The sequence below is a fragment of the Oculina patagonica genome, chromosome 8 (genome assembly GCF_052425735.1).
Source record: "Oculina patagonica isolate OP01 chromosome 8, crgOcupat, whole genome shotgun sequence".
In the NCBI taxonomy this organism is placed as follows: Eukaryota; Metazoa; Cnidaria; class Anthozoa; order Scleractinia; family Oculinidae; genus Oculina; species Oculina patagonica.
Window position 1 is genome coordinate 3202238 of NC_135765.1, and position 15654 is coordinate 3217891.

At 38.0% G+C, this 15654-nt stretch overlaps 1 protein-coding gene across 1 annotated transcript in view; it reads left to right on the forward strand.

Moving 5' to 3' along the window:
* The first annotated feature begins 14872 nt into the window (after positions 1-14872).
* Positions 14873-15654, forward strand: part of LOC144662479 (SID1 transmembrane family member 1-like) — a 34756-nt gene continuing 33974 nt past the window's right edge. Inside the window, exon 1 of the mRNA XM_078523291.1 lies at positions 14873-15142. Coding sequence (XP_078379417.1) covers positions 14945-15142 — 198 coding nt within the window. The 5' untranslated portion in view covers positions 14873-14944. The remainder of the gene's footprint in view (positions 15143-15654) is intronic.

Consider the following 15654-nt stretch of genomic DNA (forward strand, 5'->3'; position numbering starts at 1 on the left):
TAAATGCTATTTGCCTGGAACTCTTGGCTTCTTCAGTTTTCGCTAAAAAGGATGTTAATTCAGTGATAGGAGTCGACCGGAAGTGGTCGCAAAGACAGTCAGTCACGTATCTCAGTCGTGTTTACGGTTTTTCATCGTTACATATTGGTCACATCCAGAACTATAAAAGCTTTTAAAAAGAAATCTTTCTAGGAGAACGAAGTTATCGAATGCATCAAAGACGAAATCAAAGAAAAACTAAAAATATAAATAAACTACTTATCTCCACGGCCACCAACATTTTTTACAAGATTTATTTTTCGAGGTTTCCTCCTGGCTTTTGCATCGAATGTGTTATCTTTCATGGGAAAACCTGAAAAGCGACGCCCACCTATAAATTTTATTTATTTGTATGAAATTGTGGTTAAAGCTTTAGATAATGGATTTCCGTGAGGATAAACAATTTTGAAAGGTAAGGCTTTTACCACAGCATTTTAGCAATATTTTCGTTCATAGTCCTCCTGTTGGTGTGCAAGAGCGACGGTGGAGCGGGCAAAAGGAAATTAAACACCCCACGTCCTCACCCTCGTGTGTTCGCGCTCGTTTGACCCCCTGGGAGTGAAAAAGGGGGAAAATGCACTCTTAACTACATTGGTGCATAAACAAGGCTGGAACGGCACAAAAATGCACGCTCACCGCCAGAGATTATCACAACAAATCGTTGGAAATCCAAACTAACTTCACAGACTGATTCGGGGGGACGGGGAGGGAGAGAGAAGATTGGAAACGAGGATGGATTGAGGTGCGCGGGTGTCTGCGCGGGGTATGCGGGGCAGGCCACAGGGTTGCTCCCCAAGCTCAAAATACGTGGTGTATGAGACAGCTTGTGTCTATTAGAGAATTGTATGGGAAAGTCACTGATCTTAAAAAAAAAATCGTGTAAATAACTATCTAATTTGAAATTAAGTATTCCTACCTCAAATGTGTCGTTCTCTTGACTCTTGTGCCGATTTTGAAGTCATTCTGGCGCCGTTTAGTGAAGTTAATCGAAATCGTTGTCTCTCCTTCTAGAATAATAATAATAATAGTTTATTTAAACTCTTTTGCAGTTAAAAGAAACTGAATTATCGAGTGACACTTACATGAAATGATAAGTCTACTATTTACAATTAAAAATCTATCAAAAAAGGACAACTCATAATATTAGTTACGAAAAGTAGCGAAATGTAAAAATGCTTTCAGCTCTCTTTGTCCTACATGTTATGGCATTATTATACAGGTAAAACGTTGGCGCTTTCTGCCTTACATTATACTTAGACTCTATTAGTGCTGGTCTCGGTAACAGATGGTGAATAGGATGTTCATCTGACTTCATTTGATTCATGTATTTACCGCATAAGTTTTCTCTTCTAGTGTCCATTCTAACTAATTGAGCTAGCTGTAAGGAGAGACAACGGTGTTTGTAGCTGAAATGTGAATTAAATGGCGACAAGATCTATGAATCCCAGCTAATCCGAAACCAAACTGTCAAAGTTAACCGAAATTAGTTTTATCTTTCAATCAGAAATATATTTCGAGCAAAAAGATTATTCTGAGAGGGTTTTCGCTGTAAAGGTTATGCTATAAGGAAGACGGTTACAAACGGTAGAAAAGTATGTTCTGTCACTCGGCACATTTCTCAGAACTTGGTCATCAATACAAGATATCGCTGCCTTAATGACAAATGACTTTGATTTAAGGCGTAAAACGTCTTATTTTGAAACGGACTTTGTCGAAGAAGCCGTCAGAAAGGAAACAAAAAGAAAAAGAAAACGAGAAGCCAGCGAAATGGAGTTTGCTCAGAATCCCAGTTGGTTACCCATCCACGTATTAGCCATCCCGGCCACAGTGCTTAACTTCTGTGCTTCCTTGTGGTATGATCAAAGTCGTGAAAAGAGATGCTAAAATAAGTTTTTTCGAGCCGGTACGACATAGGTGATGTGGTGATGTATATATCATGACTTAACCAAATGTATGAATTTTGCCATAAATGGACAACGTTTCTTGTCCATGAACTTTGTTGGGAGAACGGTCTCTAAAAACAATAAGGCGGCCGCCAAGTTCACAAAGTAATTTTCTTTTCAAATCCAAAGTCTTGTTTCTCAGGTGTAATGGTACCATTGTTATGATTCGAAACGTACGAAAATAACTTCTTTCCTTTGCAAAACACAAATCAGGAAAAAAAACTGTGTAGCGCATGTATGATATGACAAAAATTAAACAAAATGTTTTTGTTAATGCGCTGGAATACAAAATTTCTTGGACGTTTCGAGACTTCTGTCTCTTCATCAGCGTAGAAATGCATAGTTGGCATCGCTTTGTATTTTGGATTGATTCAAGGAGTTCCAAGAAGATAGAAAATTAAACTCCTTATCAAAAATGATTTTACATGTTTTATGAGCGTTGCTATACTGCTCACCAGCTTGCTGTCCCTTGGCCGGTGGAAGTGAACAATGCAGCTCTGGGAGTGGGAGATAATTTCCTCTCGGCAACTGTAGCATTAAGCGGCATTAAGCGGCAAGGAATATTTCTACTCCCTCCTAAATGGAATACTAGTCTATCGCAGGGTCCCCCCCCCCAGCATTATGTCGCCGGCACCCATTTATACACCTGGGAGAGCCACTGTGAGAGTGAAGTGTCTTGCCCAAGATCACAACACAATGCCCGGCCAGGCCTCGAACCCCGGCCGCTCGATCCGGAGTCCGGCGCACTAACCATTAGGCATGGCCTCCCCAAAAAACTTAAAGATGCTGCAATCTCCCAGGATGCACGAACGGTTTTCAGAATGCAAAAAAAGCTGGAAATATGATAAGTTGCTGAAAAGTAGCCAAGCAACTTGTGGACAGCCTAGGAAGCTGTAACTACACGGCCTTGATTTTCCACCCTGTATGTGTTCAACGAGCACACCCAAAGTGACAACTCAGATAGTAACAGAGCACCTTTCATATTGCATATTACTGTTTAGCATGCTAGTTCCCTCGCAGAGAATTTATAACGAACAAGAAGCTTGAGAAGCTTAAAATCGGGCGGTTAATTGCGTTCGACGAAGGAGAGCGCAAGCCTAATTTTGTTTATGCGTCCTGTGTCTTTTGAGTTGGTATGCCTGTGTACTGTTATGCGGAATGAATCGAGCCGCATTGCGCGCGCACATGTATGGACTCCAGATTGGCCGCCCCGATTGATTTTTGCAGGGGCAAATCTCGGCCGGGAAACTGGTAGCCACAGATGGCCTCGATTTCATGTAAAACAAGATGGCGTCCCAAACGCAGCTTAGAACATTATTTTGCTTGAAAAAAAGGGTTAAAAACGTGTTGCCAAAATTGTAATTTTGCCAAAAATGTCATGGAGAACATTAGAAGGTTATCATCCAAGATAGCAGAGTTGTCTTCAGCCACCGAACGTCATAAAAAGAGTGGAAATCGAGTAATTCGATGCGTATTTCGTACGGAGTTCGTTCGTAGGTAAACCAGCGTATTTTCCTGCAATTATATGTTGCACAAAACTACAAATTGTTAGAATTTTTAATACATGCATCGAGAGTGGATATAATACGGATCGAAATTGTTTTATCATTTCTTTGAATTTGTGATATATCGTTATTCCTAGAAACACTAGAGGTTTTGACGAGGAAATCGTTGTGTGAATGTAATATGCGTGTAGTTGATTACTGTGTGTATTATGTCTGTATTAGTACTTTGTGGAATTTTAAATCGAAGTAAACTATTTCCAGAAGTTTGTGGAAGTTTAAATCTTGTTTAGTGCCAAACGATAACAGGTCAAAAGAAATAAATAATTATTTTTGTGTACGTAATATTTCATTCATTCTATGTTATTTTATCCTTATCCTCCTCGCGTTTGGTTAGGTATAAGCATAGTAACTAACTTTGACATAAGGCATACTACAAGTAGGCCGACCATGTCGGTTTTTTTGTCACTGCCTGCTTACCTTGGGTCTATTTTACCTATAGGTCGAACGCACTCCCCTGATCTCTGATTACTACTAGTAATTAACTATCTGCTTTGACTTGAAAAGCGGGGTACAGTACAGTAAAAATCACTGGAAAAACAGTAACTTTAGTAACACTCAGTGGGAGGTTTGCGTAAGTCACAGTCTGCATGAGCTGTATTAGTGTGTAGAACCCTGGTAGAACATAATATCTGGAATGTTTTCAAGATTGCATTATTACTTAATGACATAATGTTCTCAATTTATAAATATATTTCGCACAATACATGTAAAAATAAACGATTGAGCTAGACGACTACAAAAAATATATATTTTTAACACTAAGCAAAGTGCAGCCTTTTTTTCGCAATACTCTTTATCAGGTAACTACTATTGTCGAGAAAATGATCACAACTAGTTGACCAATGATTAGGTATTTGTTTCATGCCATTACTGTAATAGCAGCTGATGAAGAATAGTAGTACTGACCCAAAGTATAAGGGCTGGAAAATACTGAAAACCATTTCAGCTGCCTTTCAAGAAATCCAAAAAAGCTTTACTTATCTCATATATCTATGTTTTGCAGTATTTTGTTAATTTTGGGCGATTTTGGGGGGATGTCAGGGAGGCGATAGATTTTCTCAAAGGATTAGTAAAATTTAGACAAATAAGAAATATTAGAATTTGAAGTTACAAATTGGTCGACGGACACCAAACAGTCCCCTGACAACCTGGAGTGAGCTTTCGAGGGGGTCAACTGTTTGGTGTTGTTTCCATTTTTTTCTTCAATCCCTTCTTTAAATCTCTTATAATTTCATTCAAATTCAGGTAGAACCCCACCTTAAGTTTTGTTCTTGTGAGAAAACAACAGAAGTCAAAAGTTGCGTGATATAACAAAGCATACATTTTAATTCTCCCTCCCTTTCCCTCTCCTTAGCCTTTCACCCCCACCTGTCCCTCCCTTTCTACTCCCATTCTTCCCCTCCCTCCCCTCTCCTGCAGTCTTTTACTCCACCCTATCCCATCGAGCTTTCTACTCCAATTACCTCCACCCTCACCAGCGTTTTGGGTGACTTTAGATGCTTGAAAATGCTATTTTCGGCCTTTTTCATTCAATTCAATGTTTGCGTACATTTCCTGACAGTTTCAGTATCCTTTTTTCTTGGTTTTTCGTTTGTGCGCGTACTAATCTGTGCCAAGCAATTAAAGAATAACAGAAATTTGCCTTAATTTTGATCTCCTATACCAAGACCTTAGAGTATAAACCGCTAATAAAACAAAACACACTTGATAATAATTCTCTGAGGTTATACACCTTGCAGTATTAACGTACTAACGAACTTGATAACAAGCCCCATGTCGTAGTAAGGATTTTTACGGATTTTTACTGATCAACATAGAAAATGAGTTCACAATGGTTTGCTCCCAAAACGTTTTTTACTTTACAGAGGGTCTGTATATTGAACTGTAACTTGTATTACCGCTACCATATGTTGAAAAATTTGCTTGTTCAAAACCGCAGCAAAATCGTTAGAGACAGACAAGATACAGTCGTTTACTGACAGTCTTTGAAAATCCTGAATTTCGTCAAAATGAGCCAAAATAAAGTTTTCAAATTTCCTTTATCAATATGGTTCTTATCTTCTTATTCAATTCTATGAACTGCTTTTATGCAGTACTGTCCAACAAAGATTTCAATTTCCTCAAAGTTTCGGGATGAAAGGATTCAAAATATTTCGTGAAGAATGTAATTGGATTAAGTGAATGTTTTCACGTCTATAAATACTTCAAGCAGTGAATGAAAAACCGTTTTGTTTTCATCAATGAGAACCACTTTCAAATAGTTAATACATAAAAAATAACAATCAGATCAGAATACAATGATTATTAATGCAAGGTTTCGCTATTTATCGGCAGAGATACTTCTTTTTTGCAAGTTCAAATGTATGCAAATTTCGTGTGAAATGTAGTTTGATTCCACTTTCTTGTTTACAAACTCTTTCTTAAGAAAGTTGTATTTTCGTGAATAAAACCCATTGGCCTGTTTTATTTTCCTGATCATGTTTGTCTGTGATTTTTACAAAACATGTGGTCTTTTTTTCGGAACTTAAAGTTGTGCAAAAATTCCTGTTTTGAACACAGATGTCACTTCCGGAATTTCTGATCAAAAGATGTAGATTTCACCGCATTGCGTTTCGCTGCTTTATTTTAAAGGTGAACATATTAAAAACTCTTGCAATGCGTTTACAATTCGACTCAGACATTAGACACGGATGTCGTGCAGTATTTTGCTGCATCTTTCCATTATTTTATTTATTTTTTGTCAAAGCTTAGGGTAAAGAGAGACGAAAGTAGAGGGCCAAAGTTTGGCAAGTAGCCGGTTGTTTCGGCCGGCTACCAGCCCTATTCAAGTTCCACTCATATTCTGCCATGTCGGGTCATCCCTCAACGGGAAATAAATTTCCCCGATTCCAAAACTAAACTCAAAACGCTTGAATGAAGAGCCAAAAAATAATTCATTTCTCGAATAAAAGATCGGAATATCCGGAAAATAACAGTACTAGTTCCTCATCAATTAAATCTTTCTTCGCAAGAGTTACATAATAGTCAAGAATAAAATCTTAAAAACACAATTTCAAACTATTCAAAACCAGTTTAACGTGCGTCACACGACAGGCAAAATGTTTCAAATGAATTTTTTTTATCGAAAATGAGACCAAGCAACCTTTTGAAATCGAAGACTTTCAAAGCCATGACATGCACTCAGGCCGTGATAAAATTTAGTTAAAACAAGAACATTGAGAAGCTTGAGAAGCTTAAAATCGGGCGCTTTGCCTTGAAAGGCAGGGTTCAGTACAGCAGAAACCACGAAGCAGTTACTTAAGTAGCACTCAGTCCGACTGGGTTTGTGTAAGTCACGGGGCTTGCATGAGCTGTATTAGTGTGCATAACATAATATCTAGAACGTTGTCGAGATTGCATTATTACTTAATGACATGATGGTTTCAATTTATAATTGTATTTCGCACAATACAAATAAATGATTGAAGTAGACGACTAGAAAATGTAAAGTTTTAAGACTTAGCAAAGTGCAGTGTATTGGTAATACTGTAAGGTGCGGTTTCACCTGAAGGTCGTGTGCTTTTCGGTATTTTCCAGCCATTGCACTTTGATGGGACAGTACTACAACTGTTTACCGGGGAACTACTATTGTCAAGAAAATGATCACAACTTGTTGATGAATGATTGGACATTTGTTTCATACCATTACTGTAATAGCAATTGATGAAGGATTTTAGTCCTGAACCAAAGTATAAGGACTGGGAAATACTGAAACCCATTATCAGCCACCTTAAACGGAAATATCTTGTTGGTGTTTCAAGGAATCCAAGGAAACTTCACTCATCCCATGTATCTATGTATTGCGGTATTTTGTAATTTTTTGAGTGATTTTTGGGGATGTTTGGCAGGTGATAGTTTTTTTTTAAAGAATTAGTAAAATTTAGACAACTAAGAAATATTGAAAATTTAATGTGAATTTAACATTGGAATTTGAAGTTAGAAATTGGCAGACGGACACCAAACAGTCCCGTGACATCCTGGAGTGTTTTTGCATGGGGGTCAACTGTGTGATGATGTTTCCATTTTTGTCTTCAATCCCCACTGATAAAGAACTGTTGTTGGTGTTATCACATGTCAAGCCTTTAACAAGGTAGAAAAGAACACAAGGATTTTAATTATTCTGGTGCTCAATTTTTGCGTAACTAAAATTAATGTTACTCAAATTCCTGATGGATTCTGTCTTAAACTGTTACGAGCTTAGTATTTCCAAATTATTGCATGTCAATGTAAGGCAAGACAAGACATGCCTTGGTTCTTATGTAATTCTCTTAAAAAGATATAAAATATTGACTATAATTTTTTCTGTGCTATGGTAATTCACAGTGGGGTGGTCTTGATGTGTCTTTAACTTGTGGTATATTATTTTTTTTTTTCTACATGGCAGTGTGCAACTGTAACAGGCTACCAGAGACAACGAGGTGTAATAACTGTGGCCAGTGCTTCATTGGAAGACAACAACCTCTATGTCAAATGCACAAAAATACTATACATTTAATGGACTTGACCCTCTGCGTCTTTTGTAAACAGAAACTGTAAAGAAAGACTGAAAGAGGACTTGTTGGTGAAATTGGTTTGCATCAACAACTATTTTTTATAACGTTTCTTAAAATATATACTTTGCATATGGTTGTACCAGAAGTACATGATCTAGAAGTCGACATCTCTGGTAATGGGTTTTGTGCTATCGGATTTGCGTGTGTGCTATTTTTAGAACAGGCCTCGCGCGCGAGACGCGCGAGAAAATTACGTAGACGGCTTTTGGCGCGAACTAGTAACCAATCGCGTAAAAGTATTTTTTACAGCGCGCCTTTGATTGGTTGAACAAATTTTTGAAGTTGAGCAAGAAGAGCCGAACTGCTGAAAACAAGCGAACGGCACCACGAAATTTCTTACTGTTCAAGTTGTTGTTTATCAAAATGTGCATTTAGTGAGGATTTAAACCTACCGGATACGAATCACTGGTCTCCTCTTCTGTCGATGATTACAGCATTGAAGTCGCTAAAAACATTGGAGCATCCGGTAGAATGTGTTGTGTTTTGGAGCCAGAGTAGAGTAGGCAGCGAGCGTAAAAGAACCGACTGCTTCGACTGCTCAAATTCAAAATGTAAAGACACTTCAGATGAATGGAACTCAAGAGAAAAAGACGGCTATTACATATTGGAGATGCCTTTTTACATCTTGGTACAGGTTTATTGCTATTGTAGAAAAGTCCGGCTGTCCCTGAAGTGGTTAAAATCGAGCGCATCGACTGTCAGATACACTGAAAGTGCGAACACCAGTTTGATCCATGCATGTGACAACAACTTTCTGCTTCACGATTAAGCCCTTTTTCGAAGCCTAAAAGGACAGGACGGCTACACAAGAGAAAGAAAAATTTTGGTGACTATTTCTGTGGTTCTAAAGGTGTCTTTGGAGTCCTTATGCGTGCAGAGCGGTGAAAGCACAATATTTCTGAACTCAAACAATTGTAAGGGAAGCCCGAGTACCGCATTTTAGAAATGCATGCCGTTTGCCTTTCGGATTCGGAAAATGGAGGTTCTTTTCGAGAAGTAAATCTGAGAACTTTAATTTAAGGTAATGTACTTGTTTATATATAAATGAAAATGCGAGTTAAATTCACTGAACGATCATGTTTTCATTCATGCTTTTCCAATATACCTCAAATTGTACAGTTAGTTGGCGCCGCAAATAAATAAATTATAAATTTTCTATTTGTTGTTCAGTAATTAAGCTTAAATACGACGAAACTTTATACTGTCCATATGAATGTTTAAGGTACTTATGTTCATAACTCTCTCGTTAAAATACAAATATTCTGCATGTTTGTTTTGGGAGGTCGCTTATGGAAACCGGCGACCGGTTGTCTTTTCACTTGCCTACAAACTTCAAATTTCAACACTGTCAGACGGTTATAAATTAAAATCAAAATTTAAGAGTAATACGACTGTCAAAACGCTAGAGTTAAAAAAATAATGGCCAATGAAAATAATGTGTTTTCAATTGTTGTATCGCTCGCTTTTCGAAAATATTCCCAAACAATTTTTAGTTGGCAGTTTTAATATCGAAATTCAGAGAACGAGTATTCCAAACGAGCTTCAAGTCGTGGTTGTTTTTGTAGCTCAGGAGCAAGACAATATTATTTTGTTGATGTAAAGACGATCAGCAAAGCGAAACATACTTTCTTTAACCAAAAACTAAATATTTTATTCTACCAAAGGTTTCGTTTTCTACGGTTTTTGTTCCCCCTTCGAGCGCGCATAATTTGCTTGTGTAATATTAAATTCAAGGCCAGCCCATTCCTCGAAATACAGTACCGTAAATGATCTAATAAACGCCCGGGGCGTCTATTAAATTTTAGGTGTCCTACAGGGGGCGTTAAATAGATATGAGGCGTTTATTAGAGGGAGGCGTTTATTTCAAATTAACTAAAACAACGTCTACAAAACAAATAAGACACGAAGTTTGCCGGCGCGGAGTAAAACAGAAAACAGAGTTTGTGAGTAGGAGTCTAATCTATTCTGCGCTAATGCAAAGCTTGGAGATGCCGTTCATATTCGATATCGATGTTTTCACCGACATCGGGGTCAACCATGTTGGTCTCGTGGGCCTCTTCGATGTTCGAATCAAGCAAAAACCTAAATAAATTGCGTGATTTTACTCTATGGAGCGTTACCTTGGTTTCTGAGGCGATCTTTGGAGGGGGCGTCTATTAGACACGGGGCGTTTATTAGAGAGAGGCGTCTAATACAAACTTTATACCTCAGGGGGGGGGGGGCGTTTATTAGATACGAGGCGTTTATTTGAGAGAGGGCGTTTATTAGATCATTTACGGTATGCCAAAACTCCCCGCCCTCTAAAGATAAGTCCTTGACGGTTCTTGTCGTTTTTCGGTGCCTATTCATCTTCGGCATCTTTCTCATCCACCTCTCGTTCTGTCCTGTGTCTGTCATCACACGAAAGAAAAGCTGATTCTCAAAAAATCTGCCACAAAAGGAAATTGACAAAAACAATATGAAAACCATATATCGAAAGTTTCTTATTCTAAAATTTTATCATACGTCTTAATTCAGAGCTACAAAGAAGTTCCTCCTTTTGAGTTATTGATACTGTTCTTACAGTACCTCTTTCCACTAGCGAAATTTTACAAAATTCCTTCGCGGCGAAAAGGTAGCGCGAATCCAGAACAGACTCCAATCGAGAGTGGGTTAATTCTAGATTACTATTAATTAACTATTACAACATTCATTTTTAAAATAGTTTCCCAAGCCGACTAAGCTAACTAAACGTCGAGTGTATCTTTCAGTAAACAAAACATGCCGTTATGACGCCGGAAATCCAGCTCACGCATACTATACCCCGTGACTCACGCAAACCTCCGACTTACGTGCTACTACAGTCATTCCTTTCTAAACATTTTTTTTGACCACCACCGTACCTTTCTACCCAAAAAACTCATGAAAACGCCCGGTTTTAACCTGTTTTAACCTTTCAAAAATTAGAGCGTTCGAAACTAAATAAGATCCGTAATCACAAACAACATACAGCCGTTTACCAGCACTCTTTAAAACTCCTGAAACCCTTCAAAATCAGGCAAAATAAATCTTTGAAATAACCTTTATCAATGTTTCTTATTTTTTATTCAGTTCTATAAAATGCCTTTCATACACTACTGTCAAACAAAAATTTCAATTTCCTCAAAGTTTCAAGACAAAAGAATAACAAATATTTCGTGCACAATGTAATTTGATTAAGCCAATATTATCACGTCTAAAAATACTTCAAGCAATTCAGTGAAAACCCGTTTTTTTTTCGTATCAACGAAAACCACTTTCGAATAATCAATACATGAAAATAACAATAAGATCAAAAGGAAGAAAGGAACCTTTCTAATTATTTGAAGACTTTCAAAGCCGTGATATTATGCATCCAATCCGCGATAAAATTTAATTACAACAAAATCCAAGTTCTCATTTTGAAGTCCATTTTTTTCAGTTGATACCTTTATCCAACTTGTGAAAAATTCCATTCAAGTTCCTATTAATACTGTACATTCCCAATGTTTTGCTCAGGTCTTCAGAAGCGTCTTACTAACCAAATCTAAAATAATTCCAAAACATGCTGTACAAACATTCTACTCTTTGTGACAAACGACTTGACGACCAATTGTTCAGAAATGAAAATCGACACAGTTCTTGCTGAATAAAAAAAAAAAGTTTTACGGCGGAGTCAGGCTCAAAAAATATACCGCAAGATCACACCCCCATTCATAGTCAGAAACCAGCAAACCATCTAGTTTGCTAAAAAAAACACTGCGTGACATCAATGACGTTACCTTTTTCATTTACAAAAATAACTTTAACTTGTCAAAGTAAGTGCAATTTCACAATAGTGAATATCAGTACAGTATGGGGCCCAGTTCTCGGCCGGGTCCAGTTCTCGGCCACTTTGTGTTTAACGCGTTTTTTCACACTCCAGTTGAATTAAAAGAAAAAGGTATTTCCTTCAAACGATAGACTGATTCATGTGCTTTAAGTATCTTGAGTTTGATCGTTCAATTCGATATAGAAAGCTCACACGTCGAGTTTACGCGGAGGTAGGTAAATTTGCATTCCCGAAAAATTTGTTTGTTTACGGCTCCTTAAAATTCATGGATGTAGTTAAATTCGTATTTTATCCAAAAGCCCCCACCATACGAGCTAATTTTTGGCATGTGAAACGTAGAATAATTCAGCTTTCTGCTTTAGTTAACTTTTCGTTGAACCGTTGTATTTTTTGGTCTTAATTTACTTCGAAATTTTTTCTTGCGACGTTTGCGTATTTGCCAGTTCTCGGCCACCCTGCTCGCTATCACAGCTTAGCGCTTGGTTTTTAATATACTTTCATCTGCTGCTGCCAGAATGAAAGAAATAAATGTTTTAAAAATAAAGTTCAATCTTATCTCTAAGTTTTGAGCTGACTCTTCTCTTGTCTATTATTTCTACAACACCTAAATCTTTCAAGACCTTTTCACTGCAAAATAAACCATCTAAATGCACGGGTCACACAATGCGGTTTTGCCAGAACCTGCACATAGGCAACTAGGCGCGTTAAAATCCTTCTTTTCTAAAGTAAAACAAAGCCTCATAAAAATAATTTGGGATCGATATAACATAAATAGGTTTACAGAGTGATTTTATGACTGTGAAAATTAATTGAGCATTTTTTTTACAGATAATTACGCACAAGCTTTTTAGTGGCCGAGAACTGGGCCAAGGTGGCCGAGAACTGGGCCCACAAATGGAGCTTTTATTTTTATTATTGCTCGGGCAAATTAATTTTTGACCGGTCGATAGCTTTACACCAAAAAGCTGAATAATGTAGCTAGCTCTGGGAGAAATTTCAAGTTCCTGCGGTTCTTCTGAGGTAAGAAATACAAGTTTACGTCAAAAGTGGCCGAGAACTGGGCCCCATACTGTACTTTGCCCCGTAAGCTTTTTTCTCTGTCCTTCCGCCGAAGCAAAAAAACACAACCTGATTACACATTAACCCAAAAGTCGACCAAGTGTGCCTGCAACGATTTCCTGTCAAAACTAAAATGAAAACCATTGCGGTATGCGTCACCCGTAGCGGTTTTGTAGCAACCCCCAGCTATCCCCGTCTTTTTGGCCGCGCCAGGAGACTACGCTCTAGGACGACCAAAGGGTAAACTATAAATCGGCCACGCCCGATTAATAAAATTCAATTGGTATTTAATTATAATTATCCGAAGTTTTCATTTTGAAGTCATCTTTTCATTCGATAGCTTTACGGATCTCGTAAAAATTCCATTCAAGTTCACACCAATACTGTACATTGCCAATGCTTTGCTGACGTCTTGAGAAGTGCCTTACAAACGTCACTAGGCAAATCTAAAATATATTCAAAACATGTTGTGCAAACATTCTACTCTTTGTGACAGGCGACTTTGACGCCCAACTGTGCGGAAATGAAAATCGACACACTTCTTGCTAAATATATATGACTGGATTTATGAAAACCAGGTTAGTGAAATTTTCACCGTTGTAAGCGCAAATCGCCGTAGACGCGTTTTTTTTTTCGCCAGAAACTATCTCCAAAGTAGACGATACAAAAACTAAAGTGAATGTCAGTCTTTTTTTCACTCCTCCTCTCTCTTTTCTACCTTTCAGCGCTGTAGTTCATTTTTTTTTCCTTTCTCGGCATGTTTTTTTAGGCCACATCGCAGTGTAATGTACTTGGTCAAAAACACTCAGGTCACAGGCTTTTCTTTGACCACGTTTTCATAAATCCAGTTATATATAAAAAATAGTTTTAAAGTGGAGTCCGCCTCAAAAAAATGTACCACCAGATCACACTGCTATTTGTAGAAACCAGCTGCCTATTTAAAGCTGCCATAAAGAAATGTAAAGCGATGGACAATGTAAGTTTTATTAAAGGAACATGTACTAACAATAATAAAAACTTAGAAGATTTTGTGTATTTTTAAACTCTATATTATATTTTTAATTTTATTATGCATGTGTATTTGTATTCTAGGTAATTTTTAAATAATCATGTTATGTATATTTTCTATTTTTTATCTGTAAATAAGTTTTAAAGGTCCACATCAGCCCTAGGCTGCCATCTTTATAGACCTTTGTTTTCAAATAAAGTATGTATGTATGTATGTAGCAAAGCGTCTAGTTTCAAAGTTTCCCACAAAAACATTGCGTGACATGAATGACGTTACCCCTTTTATTTACAAGAATAGCTTCAACTTGTCAAAGCAACTACAGTTTCACAATGGTGATTATTAGTACTTTACCCCTTAAGCTTTTTTCTCTGTCCTCCCGCCGAAGCAAAGAAGAGAACCAGATTGCAGATTAGCCCAAAAGTCGACCCAGTGTGCCTACAACGATTTACTGTCAAAACTGAAATGAAACCGATTGGCCCAGGCTATCTCCGTCGTTTTTGGCCGGCAGGAGACTATCGTCTAGGACGCCCAAAGGATAAATTATAAATCGGCCACGCCCGATTAAAAAGAAAACGGATAAAGTACTTGGAATTTTTTTAGGACTCCAGATTTTCGTAGGGCAGTAGGAAAAAGGCACCAAGAGCCAAAATATTAAATCGAGTATTAAATAATTGAGGATAGATATGTCCCCCACCCCCAACCCCACCGACCACGACCCCCTCGCCTGCCTTTTGTATCGGACAAGCCTGTCTTCCACTTCCGGAATATGTCGTTTCCCAGATCTCCATCATGCTCTGCAAGCGTTACCGGAAGTGACGCCTTGAACGATGAAAAACAAGATGGCGGCAATGAAGTCCTGTTTGAGATATCCCTTAGATTTCACGTAGATAACAGTCAATATTCCAACCATGAAACTGATTTATAGCCTTTTGTGTATTAGCTGCCTTTCTGTGTGTTTTCTGTCCGTTTCTGGGACACTGTTCGTGGCTGGTCCAGCGAACACTCTGGAGTACAAAAACGCCTCATTCGGTGACCTGTTGAGTGGAAGTGTCTCGCGAAACAGAGAAGAAGTCTGGCTCTATAAATATCCATCAGACAAGATTCAGGTAAATTTGTTTTAGAAAGCTTTGTGTTTATTTTTCATTCGTTAAAAAGTAGACTTAATTGGCTAATGACCCCATTTTAATAGACCGGGCAGGGGGCGGAAATTATGCGTCCCGGACTTTGAACGTCAAAGCTTACGCTTAAGCTTAAATTTATTTAATGTTCAAAAGGCCAAAGAACTTATTAACTGTCTGAAATTTATCTCCCAACAATAATCAACAATTTGGTATCATATGTCATTGCAAATTGATGTTTCCATGGCAACCATATTTTGAAAACCATATTTTGGGGGGAGCAGGGATGGCGTAGTGTTGCGAGTGCTTGTCTCCCACCAATGGGCAGTTCCAGAAAATATCCATACTCCACGACGGACAGCTTTTTGGAATTCCGAGAGTTCTTTTAACTGGAATTCCGAGGGCATGGGGGGGATACTTACGATTGGAATTCCGAAGGCATGGGGGAGTTCCAGATCTTGGATTTCCAGAGGAGACAGACAAAAGTGTGTTCCTTGAAA